The 22,441-nt window shown below is 39.1% G+C and overlaps 1 protein-coding gene across 1 annotated transcript in view; it reads left to right on the top strand.

The window, feature by feature from the left end:
* Positions 1-22,441, top strand: part of COL19A1 (collagen type XIX alpha 1 chain) — a 348,702-nt gene that overhangs the window by 271,591 nt on the left and 54,670 nt on the right. Inside the window, exons 18-31 of the mRNA XM_053665015.1 lie at positions 221-265; positions 5,733-5,795; positions 10,921-10,956; positions 11,776-11,811; positions 11,904-11,957; positions 12,607-12,660; positions 14,029-14,082; positions 14,777-14,866; positions 15,755-15,799; positions 15,902-15,979; positions 18,235-18,270; positions 18,376-18,420; positions 18,511-18,564; positions 19,863-19,904. Of these exons, the coding sequence (XP_053520990.1) occupies positions 221-265; positions 5,733-5,795; positions 10,921-10,956; positions 11,776-11,811; positions 11,904-11,957; positions 12,607-12,660; positions 14,029-14,082; positions 14,777-14,866; positions 15,755-15,799; positions 15,902-15,979; positions 18,235-18,270; positions 18,376-18,420; positions 18,511-18,564; positions 19,863-19,904 (732 nt within the window). The remainder of the gene's footprint in view (positions 1-220; positions 266-5,732; positions 5,796-10,920; positions 10,957-11,775; positions 11,812-11,903; positions 11,958-12,606; positions 12,661-14,028; positions 14,083-14,776; positions 14,867-15,754; positions 15,800-15,901; positions 15,980-18,234; positions 18,271-18,375; positions 18,421-18,510; positions 18,565-19,862; positions 19,905-22,441) is intronic.

Genomic DNA, 22,441 nt, shown 5'->3' with positions numbered 1-22,441 from the left:
TAGGGGGAAGTTACAGGGAAGATAGGGTAACCAAAGTTGGAATTTTCCAGGAATATTTAATAGAAGATGAGAAAGGCAAAAGTGATTAAAATGGTATCCATAGGACACTGTTACGGTACTATTATTTATTTCTGTTTTTAAAATAGAGATTGAATATATTAAAAAATACAGGAATATTTGGGGGGATTTATTTCGTTGTTGTTGTTTTATGTTTACCTAGGGAAACCTTGGTGAACATGGAGCTGGTGGCCCCAAAGGAGAGAAGGTAATCGGATTCTCAAAGTGAATAAAAACTAAGTGATTTTAGACCAAGTGACACTTTCACATATCAGGGGAGGTGCTGCTGCCACGTGGGGCGCCGTCCATGGTCTGTTTGGCACGGCCTCCTCACCTCCTGACCAGGCAGCAGGATTGAAATCTGCCCCTCAGAGAAGACTGCTGAGTAGCCGCTGGTACAAAGAAGGAAACACTTTAAGGGGAATTAGCTATAACAAGGTAAAAGGAATTAAGACACAGTCTCCATTGATAATCAGACACTTTCTGCATCTGTGTGGGTGTCAAAAACAATCTGAAGACCCTTTGACAAAATGCCTCAGACTCACACTCACTACTTTTGTGTCTTCTTAAGTGTCCAAACAACCTGTCGTGATGGGAGCATTTTGGGGGGTGGGGTTTTATAACATACATTTATGGTTTAACCAAATAATTGCTTCAAAACAGTTTTAAAATTAAAATGCTAATGAATTTCCAGTGCATTCTCATCATGATTCACAGGTTTAATTATATTAGCTGTAAAGACAACAGATTCACTTGCCAACTTGGAAAGATGTTTCACTCCCATTGGATTCTGAAATTGTGATGACCTTTGACTCAGTGTCAATGTGCCGTTGTCAGGAAAAAAAACAATACACATTCTATCTACAGACAGAGATGACTAGGTTTGAAAATACTCCGAGGGAATATGAGTGCTAACTTCATTCATTCACCCAGTAAAAATTCTCTTGATTGAGGGCAGAGTATTTTGACATGAACCCAAGAAAATATGACTTCTGTGCCTTATAAATCAATGCAACCAATCTACTCAAAAGATCATACATCCATCACCAAAAAATACTCCTAAAAGATAGTCTCAAGAGAAAGTTGGGTCTTCTATAGACTGACCATTGAAAATAAAATTTTCAGCAAAATATAAATAATAAAACCATGGCATTCTTAAAAAGGCAGCCAAAAATATGAATTATACAGCAGTAATGTCATTTGTGTGTCTTAAATTGTACTGGTAGTACAGGAGCACTGTTTCCTGTAACCAGATAGCTTACAGAATCCTACACCACCATACAGAGCACACTGCATTCTAAGCAGTTACTCCTGGACACCCGCAACTTCGGGGGAAGAAAAAGCAAAATAAAGCCACAGAGCTTGTCACACAGGACAGCTGGGAAAAGAAGGGAGATGTGGTACTTTAAAAGTATTTAAATGATGATTCATTTCTTGAAACAAAACAGCTGGCTTCTCTTTTGCTATGTTCATTAGGAAACATATGTTACTTAGAAATTCTTAAGACCTCAATGATGAGAAATTTGATTCTGTGAAACAGGTGTATTTCAAACTCTAATGACCTTTTCTATTGCTAAAAATCTTTTCTAATTGCTTCAGAATCTCAAGTGGAATTAGAAAAGCCAGGGGCTTATCTCTCCCCTCCTGCCACCCAAAGAAATAACTTGGAAGATTTGGCAAGGAGCTTGATGTAGTACCTAATAAAAGTGTACATGTGAGATGATTTTTAAGAATTCTAATTAATAGGAGAAAGAGTCTGCCAATAAATAATACATAAAATAAACTTAAAAAGATTAAGCATAGCACTTGCTGGAAGAATGAAATCAGCTCTACCTTATACACAACCCCTGTTCTGAATCAATACATTGTTTTTTAAACAGTCTCTTACCTTACTAGAGAGGGTTCATATTTGTTGTTGCTGTAGATTTTAAGATTTTGTTTTTTTATTTTTAGAGAGAGGGGAAAGGAGAGAGAAAAAAGGGAGGAAAACATCGATGTGCAAGAGAAACATTGATTGGTTGCTTCTCACAAGCCCCTAACGTGGAACCTGGCCTGCAACCCAATCATGTGCCCTGACCAGGAATTGAGCCAGCAACCTTTTGGTTTGTGGGACAATGACAAGTCCACTCAGGGCAATGCACCAGTCAGGGCAGTACACTGGTTTTTAAAAAATTATAATGCTGTTCAAGGGTTACCAGAGTGAGAATTTAAAGATTCTTCACTCAACTCTAAAAAAATGTATTTATTCATGTGGTGGACCCCAGTTGTTCTGAACCCTGGCTTCACATTGGAATCACCCAGAGGATTTTTAGGAAATAACTATTGTTCAAGCTCCATCCCTAGAGACTCTAATTTGGGGCAAATTCTGGTTAATCTGGGGAGGGGTCCATATCGCTCTTACTTGAAAGTGCTGCTGATGGTTCTGATAGGCAGCCAGGGTTGAGAACCATCAAGTAGTGGAAAGAGCATGGTCTTTGGGGCAAAAATTGACTGTGCCATTAACAGCTGTGTCTTCTTGGGAAAAAACACTTTATCTGAGTATTGGTTTCCTCATCTGTAAAATGGTCATAATCTTATGTACACAATATTGCTGGCAGGATTAAAATGAAATCAGATGATATGAACTTACCTAAAAGCACAACACCTGACACATATTCAGCCACCACTACAGATTGTTCCTGCCTATTCATCCACTCCAAACTTACTTTCTTCTCATGAGACCTAATACATTTCTTTTTGGTGTTAATAGTGGTTACTATCCTTAACACCTGGTCTTGCTCATCTTTTCATCTCTCACCATCATTTTGAAAGTGAAAAGACTCAATTTACCTATGTCATAGAATAAAAGATTTAACCAGAAGTAGTACCATTTCAGCACATAAATGACGTATCACTTCTCAACATGCTGACAGGTAAAACAGAATCACAAGACCAGCCTACCATTGGAACCCAACGTTACGATGATGCACCAGAACAGACACAAGCAACAGAGGAATTTACTTGCAAATCACTCCTGGTTTAGGAGTCACATCCTGTATCAAGAGCACTAAGATACAGAGAGAAATAGTAAGGAACACTAGCTGCCATTAGTGGTCAATGGCAATAGAGATCATGGCATTCACGTGACCAGTCCACCAGTATTGAACGGATGGTCAGTGCTCTGCCGCTTGTCTGAGACTGACTAAATGGGGTGAAGGAATAATGAATTTTTCAGTTGGTTGAAAACAACTGATTCTTTATAAAGACAATAGAATAAGGTGATTGAATATTTAAGGACTCCTGAGAAATTATCAGGGTTCTTTGGCAGTTGACAATCAAAGAGAAAAGATAAAGCCACAAAAGCACCAAGTTTTTAAAATAGCATCAGAAGTGTCAAATTAAGGGACAGCTTGTCCTGAAGCAAAGTAAATTCATCACTTGTCTTTCAACTCATATGCACAGTGATAAATCACCGAGCATCTATTTTAAATATGAAAAATGACTCAACATGTGTCTAAAATTCAGGTATGAAATGCTTTTGTTTCTAGAGTTTTATATGAGGGAATTGGTTCCCACAATTTTTTCTAAACCCAATGAAATCAATGCACCCCTCAGAGAGATGGACCAAAGCATTTTGTTGGGGCCTTCATCTACATTCCAGTGGAGACCTATTTACTTCAGCTTGATGAATACGAGCTATGAATATAATTACTTTTCCAACATGTACATCCCCATCCCCTTTGGGATTTGGCAGGTGTGATTTTTATAGTCATTTCCAGACCCCTCCCCTGAAATCTACTTTTATTTTTTGCACATAAGTCTAACTACGAGGCATATGTTTCCTTCACACCTGTGCACCTACCAGATGGGTACAGAAAGGTCCCGCTGTACACTCTTAATGCTCATACAAGACCACCTGTTTATTTCCTCTTTTAAACCAGCAGCAACTGGTCCCTTAACTATATCCACCAACTTCTTCCTGTTTTTGCTTTGGATAGAATTTATTATCTCTAGCAGAAAAAAATGCCTTCCCCCATAGTAAGCATAAGATGGGTGGTATACTAGATATTTAGATACTAGAAGGAAAAAATACACATTAATAAAATCAAGATTAAATTTACAAAATACATTCCACAAATCTAGAAAACTGCTAGATAAATACATGATCCTGCCTATTTATTATGCACAACAGGCTCCTTCTTCCTGTAATCTGAAATCAGAAATCACTGATTTGGATAGAAATGCAGAAATAAGCCAAAATTTTCAGTACTGTAATAAATTTGTACTTGAAGTACTTTGGGTAGACTATCTAAGACTGTTTGAGGCTTCAAAATAAACAGGTAAACACACCCACACAATGGGAGAGGTACAGAGATGTTCACTGAACTCTTGTTTATGATAGAGAAAGAATAGTGACAATCCAGAGGCCCCTCAATGGGGATTGGATAAGCCCTGGTACACTGACATTGTAATACTATAATTACATAAGATTACAAATTCAATACTTACAATGAATAAACTAGATCTGTATGTATCAACAGAAATGGGTATTAAAAACAATGTTGAATAAACGAATCACAGAATGTTTTACACAAGATAAATTTACTTTCGGAATTTGTTTTTTTGTTTGTTCTTTGTTTTCAATATTTATAATAATATATTGTTTATGATTTTACATATGCAGTAAAAGTGCTAAAATATGGACTAAAGAGAAGAGTACCAAATTAAGAGAGTGGGTCCATTTGGGACAAGAATGAGAGAGAAATATAGGAGATTTCTTCTTTGACTATAATTTTTTTTTAATTTTTAAAGTTTTGGGTGCCTCATACACTGAGGTTTGACATAATTCACCTTTTATGTTTTCTGTGCTTTTGATTAAAAAACAAGACAGGTGAGAAATATATATATATGCTCAGAAACATCATTTTGCAAAACTACTCTTAAGGTTGGGGGGAAATTGCATAACTTCTGGAGGCTGTGTTTATGTACTATATGATTATGCGACATTAAAGGATTTTGGTAGACACTAAAAACATAGCACAATGCTGAGACTCCTCTGAAGTCTGATCAGTGATATATTTATTTCCTTTCCACAGTATTATTTCTAAAATTGCATTTGTTCGAAGCGCTCGTTATGTATCCCATACAAACCCCGCATCGGGGTCTGAGGCATCTTGGACGACTGCACTGCGGCTGTCGCCACAGCAGCGGGAGTGCCTTGTCTGCCCACGCGGCAGTGTGAACATTGGAAATGTCTGAGAGACTCGTTTTTCTTCACGTGTCTCTCCATTTCTCCACCTTCCTCCACCCAAAAAAGGACAGGCGTTTCTGAAATAAAGTGAGCCTGAATTGTTGTGTCAGTTAAACAATCTTATGTCTTTAAGATCATAAAAAAATTTTTTGGTACAGCAGAGCAAAATTATAACTTGACTCTTCTAGATGTGCTTTCCTTGAAAAATAATTAACTTTTGTTTCATATTAATTTTAAATATAATGGCTATTACAGGTTTCTAAAAGACCTAAAGGCATTGTGAAGTGCTGACAAACACATTACTATGCAAATAGCCTAACTCGACTCAGAGCTTGTCTCTTGGAGGATAATGGATGAATTCCAGAAGCACAGCAATTACTCTGACGGTTATGGCCGCATCCATGTGACCTCACGCAGAACTCTCTCTTCTGCTCTTTCTTGAAAGGGTGAAACCGGACAACCAGGATTTCCAGGGCCTGTTGGCCCGAAAGGTCAAAAAGGAGAATCTGTAAGTATTTTACCTTTTAGGACAAAAAAATAATATGCAAAAAATAGAATTAAAAATGGTTTTCCCTGGCATTTTGTTCTTCTTCAATAGGCAAACCTCATGGCCTTGTCTTCCTTCCTCACTAAACTATCATTTCTTTCTAGGCTGTGAATTCTTTGCTATGCCGTAAGTCCTGTATCTTACATTCGTATTCCAAGTTTTTATTTTCCTAATTAAATTCCACATGCAGTATTTTTAAACTGTTTCAAAGGTTGAACTTAATTTTAATTTTCAAAGGATGAACTTAATTTTAACCATTCCCCACTTTTTTGGTCATATAATTCATAGATAATAAAGAATGTTAAAGCACTAGTCCTGATAATGAAGAGGCCGGAGGAAGGAATTTCATGCTGGGCCAGAGGGCTGGAAGAGAGGAGAGGAACAATGGAAAGGATTGAGAGGGACAGCATGATAAATTTTCAGGGTCCTAATTTGCTGAATATCTTTTCAGATCATAGGACTAGGGAAGTGTGGATAATTCAATCACTTACACTGCAGTCTTTGGTGGAACTAGTAACAGTTTGATAAAAAATGAACCTGTGAGTTGGACCTCCCATCCCTGCCAGTGGAATTTAATGATTGGTAGAATTTATTTCTGTGGAAAAACTTGTACCCGTATACAGTTTGTGGCATAAGAAGCTCAATTATCATAGAGATGGTTCATCATCATTCTTTCTCCCAGCTTTATTGCTTTTGCCAGTATCTGAATCCACTCAGAATCCCCAGCATGACTTCAGTCTCTGATCCCAATTGGACTCTTGGGCTGCAGTTAATAAAAAAAAATCTTTAAAGCACATTGAGATGTTAGCAAATACCAAAAGTATTTTGATTTTGGAGGCATTGCTAGCCAAGGGAATTGAAGAACATATGGTGAAAAGGTGGGCTGTTTGCACAAACTCTGAGTGGGACTGGACAACGGGAATTGTTAGGTAACAAAACAGACTTGAAAAGACATTGAATTCCCTAAATTCCAGGCAGCTTAGACTGCCCCTGGCACTCCCTTTTACCACAATGTCCCCATCCTCTACTCACTCCCCTACCACTATCACCAATGCCTAAACAAATGAAAAAAAAAAAGGAAAAAATGAAAGAAAAAATGTTTTTCCTGACCTGACTCACTTCTAAGTACCTGGGTCCCCCTGCATGGCAGAGAATGCTAGAATGATATTTGAGCAAGAGTGAGGTGCTAGATACGTAGGCACTAAGTCTTTTACCTATAGTAACTTAATTCATTAAAAAAATGAGGTAGGCTATTATCACTCTTCTTGCTCTGATGAGGAAACTGAGGCACAGAGAGGTTAAGTAACTTGCCCAAGTTTACACAGCCAGAAACTGTTAGAGCCATGACTCACCCTTAGGCTGACTGTAGAACCTAGGGTTTAAAACTCATTAAACTGCCCTGCCAAAACTAAACATTATAGCTAAAAGGAATAATAAAATCAGTATATTTAAAGAGTAGGGCTGATGTATCCCTCCCCTCGATTAGAAACGTATCTATTTGCTCAAACAACTGCTCTCAGTGCACTTTCTGAAGTTGTTTTCCTTCCTTGGTTTTTATGTGATCAAAGTGTCTTCTCAAGTCTCTTCTCAATATTACTGAGCCCAGTTTTAAAAACAATTTAGTTCTTTTGGTGATGGCAGTAGAGAAGGGAGACCCTACAATATTCTTTATATTCAAGTAGGACCACCTACAGTTATTACACTAATCCTAGGTACAAAAATAACTTTCTTAATACTACTAAAAGCAAACAAAAACAACCTATATCAGTCTTCAAATGAATCAGCAAAAATCAGGCTTAACAGATGTTTCACCTTTGTTTAAAAAAAGTAATACTTGTTAAAAATCACTTTTACCTTTTTGCTTGCCAGGACAAACAAGGGATATTGAATGAAAAGGTTCTAAAATACCCGCATGCCAATCAGGAACAATTGTTAAAAGTACTTAATATTACAGAGCCAAACATTCAGCTTTGTAAATTAGGCATCTTTGGCAGTGACAGCACATTTTCGGGCATCTTCACCGTGACAGCCATTGTCCGTATGCCCTAAGTTCTCCTACCCTCGGGGGTCATGCTTGCCCTCAGCAGCAAGGCCAAGCCTTTAACAGGGTCCCCCAACTGGGTGACTCCAAGAATGTCTGGGAAACTCACATGCTCCACAAATTCAGTTGGTGGCTGCTGCCCCTTCCATCTGCCAGCTCACCACTGATGCTCCACACTTGGCACCTCTTACCAACCCCTAACTGCCTCTCTAGGTCTCCACCATCCCCCTCCAAGTTGGGACACTGACGATAATTTCCACATGACGCATGGCAGGCCAGGCAGAGAGGAGAAACTTCCAGTAGGTTAGCTAGAAAAGTGCTTCTCAGTTGTGCACTTGAATCACCTGGGGATCCTGCTGGAATGCTGGCTCTAATCCAGCAGGCCTGGGGCGGGGCCTGTGAAGGTGCCTTTCTCATGAGCTCCCAAGTGGTGCTCCTCCTGTTGGACATCACAGCTCCCCACAGGTTCCTCTGGCTCTCCCTCTACCACCAACATTTGGGGGCAGTCCACCTACCCTGTAGAGATGACCTTTAGCCCCATTTGTCTTAGGTGAACAAGCTTCTTTTAACTCTTCTCCTTGCCACTTAACTTCTCCATCCCTGAATTGTCCCACCTCCCTCACACATCTTTGCTTGCCTGTCTCCTTGCCCCTCCCCCGCCATGCATAAAAGAGCATGCTTTTTTACATTATTTCACATAGAAGTTTAGTTCTTTGTGGTCTCAACCTGGCTATTCCAGAACAGTGTCCAAACTCGACTTTGTATACTAACCAGAAAGCTTAAATGATTCATCCAAAAACTACAGCCCAGTTGAATTCTGAACCACCTGTTCTGGGTGGAAGTTTGTCCCTCACACTGGACATTTAGATTTGACTAGATCTAAAACATATCAGAGCTAAAATACATGTAAGAGATTATCTGATTGATTCCCATGATCCTGCAGATAAATTCTGAAAGGTAAGTGGCTTGACCTAGATAATAGCCATTGGAGAGAGAACAGAACATCAAGTCTCTAGACGAACAAGCTACTACTTTTTGTTTTGTTTCATTTTGTTTTGTTTTAACCAGTGACTTTCATCAGTGTGGCTTGATGGTGGCTTTAATGAGCAATGGCATAAGTAGAATGATAGTGGCAGAAACAAGCTGTTATGTAAGTATTGAGGCCCATTGCTTATATCTAGTGAATATCATTTCCTATCTTAAAAATCAAATAGATTTTGAAGAATTAAAGCCGAAAGGTAGGAATATAAATAAACCCCTGAAAGAATGTGTTGAAATGAACCAATAATAAGAGATTTAATAATATTGGCTAGATATGGGGCATACTAGTCAGAGTAGGTAAGCTTACTCTAAGCAACAAATCACTCCAGAAATGTCCGTGGCTTCACCCAAGAGAGGTTATCTTTCACTCATGCTGCATGTCCAGTAGGTTCTGTTGGGAGGGCTGGGTGTTGTCCATGCTACACTAGTTACAGGCTGATCACCACTGTGTGTAGCTAAGCCATGTGGGATACACAACCTTCATACACGGCAGGAAAAGTGGGCCTGAAGGACCGTGAATGGGCTTTCTCCGCCTCAGCCTGTGAGTACCACGTGTCACTTCTGCTCACATTTCATTGCCAAAACTACCTGCAAGGCTCCATGTAACTGCAAGGGAGCCAGGAAATAGGGGACAGAAGGTCCCCTAGTCCCCTAGTCCCTAGTCCATAGGACACGAGGTGAAAATCAGAGGTTCATTAGTAACCACTTATTTCTCAGTAGTGATTTGTTTAAGAAAGTGGCAATCCCTGAAAGAACTTCTGAGAGTAGTCTGATGGTTCTCACAGTTCTCTCACAAAAGAAACATTTTTTAAATGGTTTTTAAGCTTATAGTGTTCACCTTATTGTCAATTCACCTCATTCAAATAATAAGTAAATGAAATTACAAATCAAATTAAATGGACCAAGCCAACCAAAGCCTGAGCTTAATTCCTAAATGACCTCTTACTGGCTATGTGACCTTGGAGAAATTACCTAACTTCTCTGTGACTCAGTTTCCTCATCTGTAAATGAGTATGCTGTTAGAACCTACCCCATCGACACCTGAAGATAAACTATGTTAATATATATACTGTGATTGGAATAGTGTTTGATACATTATAAAACTTTAACAAATTCTATTTTTGTAATGTCTATTATTATAATATCTGCATAATTTTAAATTCTCTAATTTACTGCCCTGGCTGGTGTGAGCATCAGTTGGTTGGAGCATCTTCCTGTAGACGAAGGGTCACAGGTTTGATTCCCAATCAAAGGTACATACCCAGATTGCAGGTTTGAGCCCTAGTCAGGGCACATTCTAGAAGGCAACTGATCATGTTTCTCTCTCACGTAGATGTTTCTCTTTCTCTCAATCCCTTCCTCCCTCTCTGAAAGCAGTGAAAAAAATGACCTCAGGTGAGGATTAAAAAATGCATAAATTCTCTAATTCACTAAATTTTTATTGGGTACCAACAGTGTGCACCAGAAATGCTATGATAGTCAAGATGAATTATATCTGTACATTTGCAGGGTTTATTGGCAGGATAAATGGGAAACATAAAGTAAGTGAATGTTATTTTAGGGGAAATAACTTAACCCTTCTGAGTCTCTTTCCTCATGCTTGAAATGAGACAATCTCTTCCCCATAGCACTGATGCAAGAGTAAAGGAGATCAGGTCCATGGAACTTCGGGGACAGAAGCTAGTAAGGGGTGTGCGTGTGTGATCACCTTCTGTGGGAACCATGCAAAAGGAAACTTTGGCCTTGGGCAGCATTTCAATTTGTCAGCCACTCAGGATCTCAAAATTGCGTTAGAATGATTAACTTATTGTTCGTTGTGGGACTATGAAAGTTTTCTTTTTGACTAATTCTCGTTGGTTCCCTTTAAGCTGCACAGGCTGGATCACTGCAGAGGCCAGTCTCCAGCAGAGGTCTGGGCTGGCCTACAGGTGTCCACTCTCAGGTCTGGAGTGCTGATTTCCAGAAGTGTTTGCAGCTGATTCTGTTTTCTACCCATTTTTCTAGGGAGAACCTTTCACAAAAGGTGAAAAGGGAGATAAAGTAAGTAGATGTTTTATCACTGTCTTGGGTTTTCTGCTTCATTGATTTCTTTCTCTCTGTTGTCTGGTATGTTTGCTTTGGAGTCAAATAGATTTGATCAAATAAGGTCCCTGAAAATTTTACTCTTTCCCATGTGTATTTTGACTCGTTTGTTTTAATAAATGAGAAATTTTAAACCTTGTGAAGTTTTAGCATGGGATGACACTTTAACATTCAGTCTGTGTAGTGTATATTTTTTTAAACCATTACTATTTTTTTATTGTAAATTACTGTTTTGAAATATAACCACTTAGGATATCTATACTACAAAATTAAAATACAAGATCAGTTCTTTCCAAAAATTCTGTTAATGATACAAATTGGATTTATCAAACAGGATAATTTTATTAAAAGGATCGATAATAAATCATAGAAAATAATAAAAGCAAGCTCAGTATAAACAATATCATTGTCTTTTGTATAACCTTTAATTTTGTTTTTTTTTTTTAAGTGTATATACTTCAGAGTAGAATCACCACAACACAGCAACTTAACTTCTACTCTATCTCCTCATCTGAACTTCTCGTTCTCTAAGATATAAAATTAGCCAGTGACAATTTTAACAATGTCAGCTAAGTGTAGAGTGCAATGATTGCTAATGGAACATTATTTATTAGCAATAAATATTTTAAATCATGTTTTAAAATGCACCCTCCTTGATTCCATAATTCCCCTCTTATTGTATGTTAATTAGTGGAAATGCAAATGAATTCATTATTAGAGATGTTCATCTCCATCTGAATTTAAGCCTTACATCTGTAGTGATTATTTCATTTACAGGGAGAACCTGGGATCATAGGATCACAGGGAATAAAGGTAATCTGACGTTCTTCAACTATATCTTCAACCTAATGATAATGTGAAAATGAAAGTAACCAGTTGCCTTTCCTCCCCACCCATATGTTTAGGGTGAACCTGGAGATCCTGGTCCCCCTGGATTAATAGGAAGCCCAGGACTAAAGGTACATAAGAAATAACTGAAATTAATGAGGAAATAATTTGCAGTTGTAGCCATTTCTATGTGCACTGATGCCACTCATTTTCTTCACGATGTTCTCAGAGGCTTTATCATGTTTCCATGGTGATAGGCCCCCATTTGCTGCATTTATTACATACATAGTAACTGTGCCTTTTGGTTCACAATAGAAGTTTTAAACCCTTTTTCAGAATGCACAATAGCATCCCTAGAAGCATCAGGAGTAAATGATGTGAGCTAAATCTGTGACCCTGAACTATATTGTTAAAGTAAACAGGATTCAGGGTTCAATGACTACACAAAAATTGTGCCTCCCTGAGTTGCTTGAGTTCCCCATTTGGGATTCTAGGGAAGTGTCCCAAGAAGACCCGCCGTTGGGAGATGCAGGAGAGATTAATGTGATGTGCTCCCACCAGGTAAGGCAAGCTGTCCAGGCCTCACCTGCTGATAAGAGCAGACCCACTTAAATGAGAACATCTTGAAACTATCTTTGTAAGCACAAAGCACATTTCTGTATTATACAGAGGAAGTAGGGTGGTGGAAAGCTGATCTGTCTACAATATAAGTCACAGCATGCTTTACATAAATTCAGTTACAATTTCTTAGCCATGTTAAAATACATACTTCTATTTTAGGGTCAGCAAGGACCTGCAGGCTCTATGGGACCCAGAGGACCCCCAGGAGATATTGTATGTATAGTAGATACAACTGTATTTGATATTGGAAAGTTAAGTTGAGACTGAGACATGTTTTAAAGCAGGTCGACATCTGTTCATGTGACTGAGTTATACTTCATTTTCCAAAGACACAGGTCATCATTTCTACCACTGAAATTGATCACACCTAGTGTCATGGGCTTTGGGGAAGGCTGGAACCTTCACATATTCATGTGAGGTCCTTTTGGATACCAGTAGCCTAATAAGTTGGTCTTTGGGACACAAGTTAACTAAACTGTCATTTGGACATGCTTCTCAGTGGGGTGCCAATAGTAAAGGAGATGGGAAACATTGAAAGCAATAATGAAAACCAAGAAAGAAAGCAAGCATTTCCATTATGCATGGGATCTGGTTTAATTCTCCATTAAAAAAAAAAAAAAAAAACTTCTGTCATTGCTTTCTTGAGAGAGCCTCCAAAAAGAACAAGTCTTTTGGCTGAAAATATTTCTATAATGCAATTGGTGAAAAGTCCTCAGGTTTCATTGAAATCTAGCTTTAATGGACTCATATTCTCTTTCTCTCTCTCTCTGTCACACACACACACACGCACACACACACACACATCTCCCTAGCCTTATGACACTTTGGGAGCTAATACACACCATCAGTCCTCATTTGAGTAAAACAGGGAAAATGCTTGACCATATCTTCTTGAAAACCAGTGTCTGTTGGCCACAGTTCCAGTGCCCTCTAGACAAATATTCAATTTCTCCTTTTGCCATCATCTTGGAGCCAGGCCCTTGACCTCTAGCTCTATTTTCCATGCTACAGAGGTCTATCTTTCAGCTTACTTCATTCTGCTTGGTACTTTGAACATTCAGTTCATAGAGCTAAGCTTTCTGTTGCTCCCCCAAGCCAGTTAATGAAGCATCCCAGGCATACCTGGTCAAGAGATCTTAGGAAAAGTAAGGAAATGCTGGTGGCACAGATGGAGCCACAAGATGCCCATGAAGGCAGGTGAAGTGTGGTGCCTAGAGCTTAAAAAGAGGACAAAAATCAAAAGGGAAAGAGCCCCTGTTGCTAGAATATTGTAAAAGCGTATTTTCTTATTTACCCACCATCCTTCTGAACCATCATCACCCCACCCCTTCTGGGCATACAACAGGTGGGGTCTTTGGTTCGATTTTCTCTTATTTTCTTTCTCATTCCATCGGTTACTTCCCTTGAAACAAGCCACATATTTTCACTAAAGTTTTTCCGTCTCTAAAAGACCAAAAGCAACCCATCTCCACATGCCTTATATGTTAAATTCTGTTCTCCTGACAAAGACTCACAGACAGAACTGTTATTATCATAGAAGATGTTCTAATTGCTCTTTCCCTTTAATTCCAAATTGTCTAGGGATTGCCAGGAGAACATGGTATCCCAGGAAAACAAGGCATTAAAGGAGAAAAGGTATAACTTCCACATTACTCATTTTATACTCATTTACATTCAGGAGCTAGGTAGGAGGAAGAAACAAAGGGTCGAAGGGCTTGGGGGGGGCGGTGAAAGAGCAGGACTAGGCTGCCAGGACTGTGCAGGGCAGAGGCAGTTACAAAAACTGTGGTATGTATGATGCCGTCTGAAGTCGGGCATTTGTGGCAGCCCTGTCTCTGGCATAAAAACACAATAGGACAAAATGAACTAACAGATGAAGATCTCAGGACTCAGAAGGTCTATTTCAGGCTCCACTGCTGACTCTGGTATAGACCTAAGAAGTCTTAATCTTTCAGGACCTGTTTCTTGATATCTCTCTGGGAATAGTATACTAATGTTAAACCATCACTAGGGAGTAACTTAGAGAAAACATAAAGATCAGCTAAAGAACTTGATAAACAAATGCCTTTATTATGCATAAATTTACAAACATGTGTATGTCATGATACCATTAAAGCTATTGTTAACATAACTTACTGCAAAATCTAAATGCATTTAAGATAACTATAACAGTAGCTGGCCTGAATGAGGCACTTAATAAATACTGTTGAATGAGAGAATGAAGTTTGACTGGCTATACTGGCATCTTAAAACAATGGAAACTACTTCCTCTGCACCTCCCACCCTGACCTTGAGCAATGAAGTAAGAATCTCACCATGTTTTCCTCAGGGAGATCCAGGTGGGATTGTAGGCCCTCCTGGGCTTCCAGGTCCAAAAGGTGAGCCTGGTCCTCCAGGGAAGAGCCTGCCAGGAGAACCAGTAAGTAACAAAGATCGTTAATTATCAGTTGTATGTTCCCAGTTTCAGATTATAGGAATAGGAACATGTTTAGGTCTACAGAAAAATAATATTCATCTTGTTCTTCAATGATATCCCCCAATCTCCGTAAATTTGATGCCAGCAAAGAGGCTTCTCTTCTGAAGCAAGTGCCCATACACACACCATTTTACAGCCAATGTTGGGAGATTCATAGGCTCCCTCTGCAGAAGGCATAGATTCTTTAGGGACCTATGGAGCCTAGTAAGGAGCCCTGATTTTAAACCATAACCCCCCCCCCCCAGGACACTATGTTAAAAAGAAGAAATGCCTTACATTTCCCTTCAAGGGCCTCTGCAGACCTGGCCATAGGTGGTCATTTGAAGACAATCTCCTTGTGGTCCAGGCTGTTTCCAGGACACAGAGAACTCACTAGATAGAAATAGCTAAATGACCAGTACACCTATTCTCTATGCATTTTCTCATTTCCTTTGACCTTTTATATCAGTTAATAATAAATGGTTCTCGGTGTCAGATGCCTTATTTTTTTTACTGTTGTTGTATTGCAGTTGTCCCAGTTTTCCTCACTGCTCTCAGATGCCTTATTTTAAAGATGAAAACAGGAGGGGAATGGAGGGGGGGAATAGAACAAATGTAATGGCATAATCAATAAAAAAGTTTTAAAAAAAAGATGAAAACATGTTTTAATGCAACTATACAAAAGCCATAACCTAATGAAATTTGTATTCCTCATTTTGCTGTACTTTTATAGAAAAAGGTTTATTCGGGAAAGATGAAGAGCAATAAGACAGTTTTGAATTATGATTTCTGACATGTTTTTAACCTTTTCAAAAAAAAGAAATGTACTCATGTCTTTCTTTTTTTTTTGAGGGATTAGTTGGAAATTCTGGAGCACCTGGTCCACGTGGACCAAAGGTATAAAGATATCATAGATAATTTTTTAAGAATTAATAATTAATAAAATACAGCAAGCACATCCCTCTAGCTTTGCACCAACAGAAGCGTGTCCCTTTGCAGGGTGAAAGGGGGCTGCCAGGCGTCCATGGTTCCCCAGGTGACACAGGCCCTCCAGGGGTAGGAATTCCTGGCCGAATGGTAAGTGAAATTCAGTTGAACTTTTGAAACCCTGCTGATTCCAAATCGTGAAATAAAATCTAGTGACAAAACTGGAAACGGGGAAAGTATAAAATTGCCCAAGAAGGAAATGCCAGTACACACTAGGCAGAGGCAGAGAATGAAGCGGAGCTGAGGTCGCGCCACCGGGCGCAGAGGGCCTCGCGGCGCTGACTCAGAATTGATCGCACAGACTCTGGTTCTGGGCCGGAAGCAGTGAGGCAACCTCGTATTCCTCTGTTCTGTATATGTAAAAGGTGCCAGTGAGTGTTTGTGAGGTTATACGAATACCTAATATTAGATTATTATAAACTACTACTTGTTTTTAACTAAAATAAAGTAAAAGTTAAAATTTTAAGTGAATAGCGTATGTGTGACTGGAATAGCAAAAGTCTAAGTATTATCTTAAAAAAGAGAGGATAGACGTTGTTTTAATAGTTAAGACAAACAATAGACAGGTTTTTTGACATGTTTTAGCTATAAGAACGGGGCCTGATAATAATGACCACTGTGTATACCGTCTTATTGATGCAATAGTAATAAGCAGAAAAGCTTTTTATTTGCTATTAAAAACATAAAGATTCTGGAACAAGAAAAATGGAAATATGTGTTTATTTTAATGACATTAATTTTGGGGAATTGGCCTTGTAATGAAGTTATCGTGAGAACTAAAAGAAAGAGTAAATAGTGAATGTGGTGTTTGTGACTTGCATTTGATTTTCCAGAACAAGAATATAAAAGACCATTGGAGATTGGAGATTAAACAAAATTTTAGAAAGTTGATAGGAAAATTATTCAAGAAGTGGTACAGGTTGGAGCAAAAAATAGAAAATAATAAGAACACAATATAAATAGAAGGGGAGTAAAAGTAGCTTTGTGATGTGAATAGCAGTGATAGGAATATTTATTTTTTTAAATAAGAAAGGAATATTAGTGAGCAGTTAGTGAAACCAGCTGCAGAGAAACCAGCTCTTTACTTAAGTTGTCAATGTCTCATTTAGTGGTCCATGGTTATACAAGATCTGTCCCAAAAATATCCAGTCACGTGATATGAAAAATAGAAACCTTCATTGAAGAAGATACGAAATACTAGAAACATTATACATAGGACAGTGACGCCTCAGTCCCCTTCAAAGCAGTCACCGCAGGACCTCACACAGTCTCCTAAATGCCATCTGCTGCTCTATCGTATGTTCCTGAATTTCATCAACAGTCTGAAATCTCTTCCCTTTCAAAAGTGATTCTAGTTTTGGGAAAAGACAGAAGTCACAGGGGTGCCAAATCTGGGCTGAAAGGAGACTGAGTCACCTGGGTGATTTGATGTTTCATCAAACAACTCTGCATGAGTCGTGATGCATGAGTGGGCGTGTCGTCATGATGAAGCTGCCAGTCACCAGTTGCCCATAGCTGCGACCTTCTGAATCATCCAAATAGTTTCTGCAAAGGAATGTTCAAGCCTAACTCAAAATTTGATGCAGATTCATTGCTCTGCTAGCTCAGTCCTTTTGAATGTGACAGCCACACAAATACACATGCTCACTCAGTGGGATCTACCGTCCCCACTGACTGGTACAGTGATGTTGTCATTGTTCACACGTGTGCATTGCAGTCCTCTCTCCTTGGCTGCCAGGTTACACTGATGTCATGCAAGCAATTCTTGTTGTATTAACAATGGTTGGACTTTTTCCAGACAAACCTCCTATACTGGGGTTATACCTATCATCATTAGGGTCGCTAATAATCACCCAGCCTCATTCTGGTTACACCAAATTCCCGCTTGCTGAAGTAGAAACAAACAACCTATTAATGTTTTACTTCCTACTCCTATCACTGAACATTGGTTCTAGAAATTTCTTCAAACAGAAATGACAAAGTAGAAAGCAGAAGGGGAAGGAAACCCTGACCTGGTTACCCTGCAGGCAGGCAGTTTCTGAATAGACAGAACCTGGATACACTGTCTGTGCATCATGGAGGCACAGAGACAGATGATGGTATGGAGAGAGACGCCCAGGTGCCTGAGCAAAATCATGATGATGTTTCCAGCAACAGGCATCTAATTAAGTGTTTAGCCATCACCCTGAAGTCTTGGCTGACTTTTCAGAGAGTTTTCAGAATGTGCATGGTGGCAAGCCCTGTTGTTCCACTAAATAAATTGCAATACTTAGCCCTTTAGTCCACTTGGACAATTTATGGAAATTGCTGGCAGAATTCTAATCATTGGATCTCATTCTACTTAGGGCCCCCAAGGACCAACTGGAGCACCAGGTATTCAGGTAAGCTACTTAATCAAGTTATATGGCACAGAAAATCCAGCTTGCTGCTTGGGGGAAATGACTGGAAGACTGTCCTCATAAGTAATTATTTTCCCCCTTCTCCAGGGCCCTCGAGGTCTCCCCGGATTGCCAGGAACCCCAGGGAATCACGTAAGGACAGCCGTGACCCACTCCTCCCACCACACTTGTTTTAACCTGTGCCACTGTGCTGAGATTTGAGCATAACATTTCCGTTTTCAGGGAGCTCCAGGGAAGGATGGAAAGCCAGGTCTTCCAGGCCCCCCAGGTGACCCGGTATGTTGACAAACTGCCTGATTTATGGACCCTTAATACACCCAGAAGCCAAATAGCATACCAAGCCAGTTTTGCTGTCTGAACTAATTAGAATGCTCAGTGACTACTTGGTGATTTTGTTTGTCCCCATTATTTTGTAGAAGGGAAAAAAATTCAAGCTGGGTCAGCATTTGTGTGTGTGTGATGAATACTTATTTCCTAAGGGTATAATTCAGCTGTACAATTTTGCCCCAGGCTGAGCCTTGGCATACAATGTCTCAATCCCATGGAAAATTGAGTTAAAATATATAGCCACAATTTCTATTCTTTCTAATGCTGGTGACTAAGTGAATTTCATTTCTCTAAATAGAAGTTTACAAGTAAGTTACTTATAGTATGGTACAGATCCATTGGTTCTGAGGTTTTAAAATAATGAAATGATTAAATTACAAAAAGTGTCTTAAATGAGCTCTTACAAAATGAGTTTAGGCACTAAACGTGTGTTCCAAAGGTTTTGGTTTTTTTTTTAGGTTAAACCTTTCTTTGAGTGACAGTGAAATCCCTTGAGATAGCTTCAGAATCAGCAGCTATAATCTCAGAGGCCTTATGGTACATGACATTGTATTAAGAGTTTTATATAATGAAATCCAAATCTGGCCTCTCCTTTCTAAGCCTCACAAATGCTTCTACTTCCCACAATAGTTGAGCCTTACGTGCCTGTACATGCAGAGGCATATTTTGGCCATAATTTAACCCCGCCCTCAAGTGAATCGTGGCACATCATCTGGGAATCTTGTAAAGTGTTACTTGGGTTTACAGTGTCTCTTTGAAAGGGCAGTTTAAGACATAAGGCCAGAACACTACCTGAATTCCCTCAGCATCTGTCTTGCCCATCACTTCAACCATGTACAGGCTCTTTTGAACTTCAGTGAGAAAGAACTTTAAGGCAAACTCATCCAGTAATTTTCATAGTTTTCAACAACCTGATAATTTGCCTGGCAGAGGAGTGAGGTTTTTTTAAATAAATGATTTACCTTTATGCATTATTTAAAACTAACGATAAATTGCTCTCAGCCTTTTGTCTGGAAGCAAGTATAAAACCAATAATATGTTAGGATTGGCATAGAGGTTGCTTGCCACAGTCATGAAAATATAAAATAGAGATGCAGAATCAAAGCAATAAGATGCATGCATTTGGTATTCCTAGTAGAAGAATAATTACTCTTCCTAAAAAATGTCTACATTGCATTGTATGTTTGTGTTGTGTTGGGTGCCTGTGCATGTGCAAATACATGTATTTGTTTCTTTCCCCACCACAGATTGCACTTCCTCTTTTGGGAGACATCGGTGTTTTGCTCAAGGTACTTTGTTGCTACCTAAGAAATTACATGTTAATTTCCGGGAAAAATCAGAAAGGAAATCTATATCAGAAATTGAGCTAATTGCTTAGCCTACACTAAAATTCCATTTTTAAATGGCAGAACATATATGATAGACAAAGAAATACATATCTCCCTGTACCCTGCACCCTTTACACTAATCCCTCTACTCTCTTCAGGGCCCCCATCTCATCTTGGGTGTAGGTGGGTGGGGGAGGGAGAGAGCATGATTCTGAGCTGAGCTACAGGGAAGAATGGTTTCACTGACACTCACTGAATGGAGTAGCTCATTCTCTCCTCTCTTATTGGGTGTTTAGTCATCCCAGCTCACCGCTGAGAAACCCTGTCCTTCTCCCAGTCTCTGGCCTGTCCAGACCAAGGATGAAAACCAGTGCTGCTTAATAAACAGCCAGCTTGTGAGGCTGAGGTTTGATGGCATGGGATTTTACAAAATGAACTCTAAAACTCCAAAGCCAGCAACTGCCCTAACACCTGTTACTCTAGTACATAAAAAACTATGTCTACCTATAGCTATTTCCAACTCATAGAGAATAAATCTTGCTACCATTTTTTCTCTAATACTTCCCTGTGTGGAACAGGTGGAGGAAGAACAATAATGAGACTCCTGTGACTGTGTATTTGTGTGTCTCTTTGTGGTATGCTAAGATCAAGTGAACCCGGAGGGAAATCTGTCTGTTTACCTTGTATTCAAGCCTTATGTGTTTTATATGTCTGTGTCTGAATGGAGAGTGCGTACATGTACACACACAAATACACATGCATACCCTTAGGCTATGTGTGTATATGTGATTTATTTTATATTCCTAGCACCTGCCCAGGGTTTTGCACCATGACTTACATAGCAGTAGGCAAGCAGGAATATTTGTTGAATCCAAAAGACTCGGGAATTCTAGTACATGTATTTGTTAGGTGATTAAAGTTTTGAGAATAGATACCTAAATGTACATATAAATATCAATGTATTAAAATACAGAAGTTTTTAATACCTTCAACAGCCAATGTTTTCTTATAAGTCACAAAAGAGTATTTACGTGAGTTTTGGGGAGATCGTGTATTTAGCGAGTTATAATCACATGCCAGGTGACATGCGGCTTTACTCGTAGCCTCTCACTCAACCTTACAACTACCCTGTGGGTTTAGGCTGCGGTAGTGTCCCCGTTTGCAGATGAGAGACTAAAGTTCCAAGCCGTTAGTTAAGTGACTGACTCTGGGTCACAACGGCTAGTAAGTGTCACATTAACACAGAAATATGGGTCTTCGGACAGTCTTAGGTTCTCTTCAAGAACAGTAATGTTATAAATAGCAGAATTTTAAGTCTTATATCATTCCCAAATACCATTCTTTGAGGATCAAAAATTTCTACACTTGAACAGAAATGAACATCGCGATAGAATATGGGGTGGCTCACGGAATAGACAAAACGACTGTGAATAGGCTCTGATGGGAAAAGGGACCAGGACTCCAGAGGTCTCGGAAGTGGATCGTTTCATCGGGGCAGTGCCCCTGTAATAAGTGTTCTGTGCCCTTGTGCCATGCCTAGCATCTCAGCTGCGGTGCTGAGACCCACAAGACCTGACATCTTGACTGGTAGTCCCAACAAACTGTATTCAATAAAATAGGGAAACATGTAGTTCCCCACGGCAAAATCTAATACAGGAATTTACATTGGCTATTGGATCCATTAGGCCAACTTAATAATGCCTTTTTAAATCCTGATCCTGTTACCCAACAGATTAACTCTGCTTGTCTATCTTGAGTCGTTAGCAAACTTGATCATCCTGCTTTCTGTTTCCAAAAATATCTTTGATTGAAATACTGAAAGAAAAAAAAAAAAGAAAGAATCCCAGGCCCGAATGATGCCTGTCAAAGACTGACCTGCAGGTTCATTGTGTGTCCTTCCCTCTTTGAATGAGATTGCATGCCAGCTAGTAACTGGTGCATCCTTATTCTCTTTATAAGAGGCTCAAGATATTTTTTCAAGAAGCTTAATGAAATCTAGTTTCCCTGAATTTACCATTCTGGTAACCCTAAAAACACAGAAAAATGAGGCAAGTTTGAAATGACTCTTAGAAAATTCTATTGACTCATAATGATTACCCTCTCTTATATTTTATTAAAATAATCAATTGAATAACCCATTCTAAAATGTCACTGTATATTGATATGCCAAGGTTTTGCTCTGTATTGATATGCCACATTTGTTTGTATGTCTACAGATACAATAATTCCTCTTCTTCATACTTTTTTAAGTATGAAAACCTTTTTGGTTATCATAAGTCCTCAGACTTCTCGCTCATCATAGTTTTCAGATACAAGCGGTCATCTACAATTATATATGTATTTTAACTCCTCTACCAACATACTAACTCTGTGGAAAGATGCTGGTGTTAAAATCAGTTTGTGAAACATTGAGCATTTGAGCTCCATTTTCTATCATGCCCCCGTTCTAAGGAGAACCACCACAACGAAAACTCTTTAGCCCAGCATTTTTTAAAGTA

Source organism: Artibeus jamaicensis, unplaced genomic scaffold, assembly GCF_021234435.1.
Source record: "Artibeus jamaicensis isolate MK-2021 breed Jamaican fruit bat unplaced genomic scaffold, CSHL_Jam_final contig_388, whole genome shotgun sequence".
In the NCBI taxonomy this organism is placed as follows: domain Eukaryota; kingdom Metazoa; phylum Chordata; class Mammalia; order Chiroptera; family Phyllostomidae; genus Artibeus; species Artibeus jamaicensis.
The sequence above is the reverse complement of the archived record's forward strand: the minus strand, read 5'-3'. Positions and strand labels throughout refer to the sequence as shown.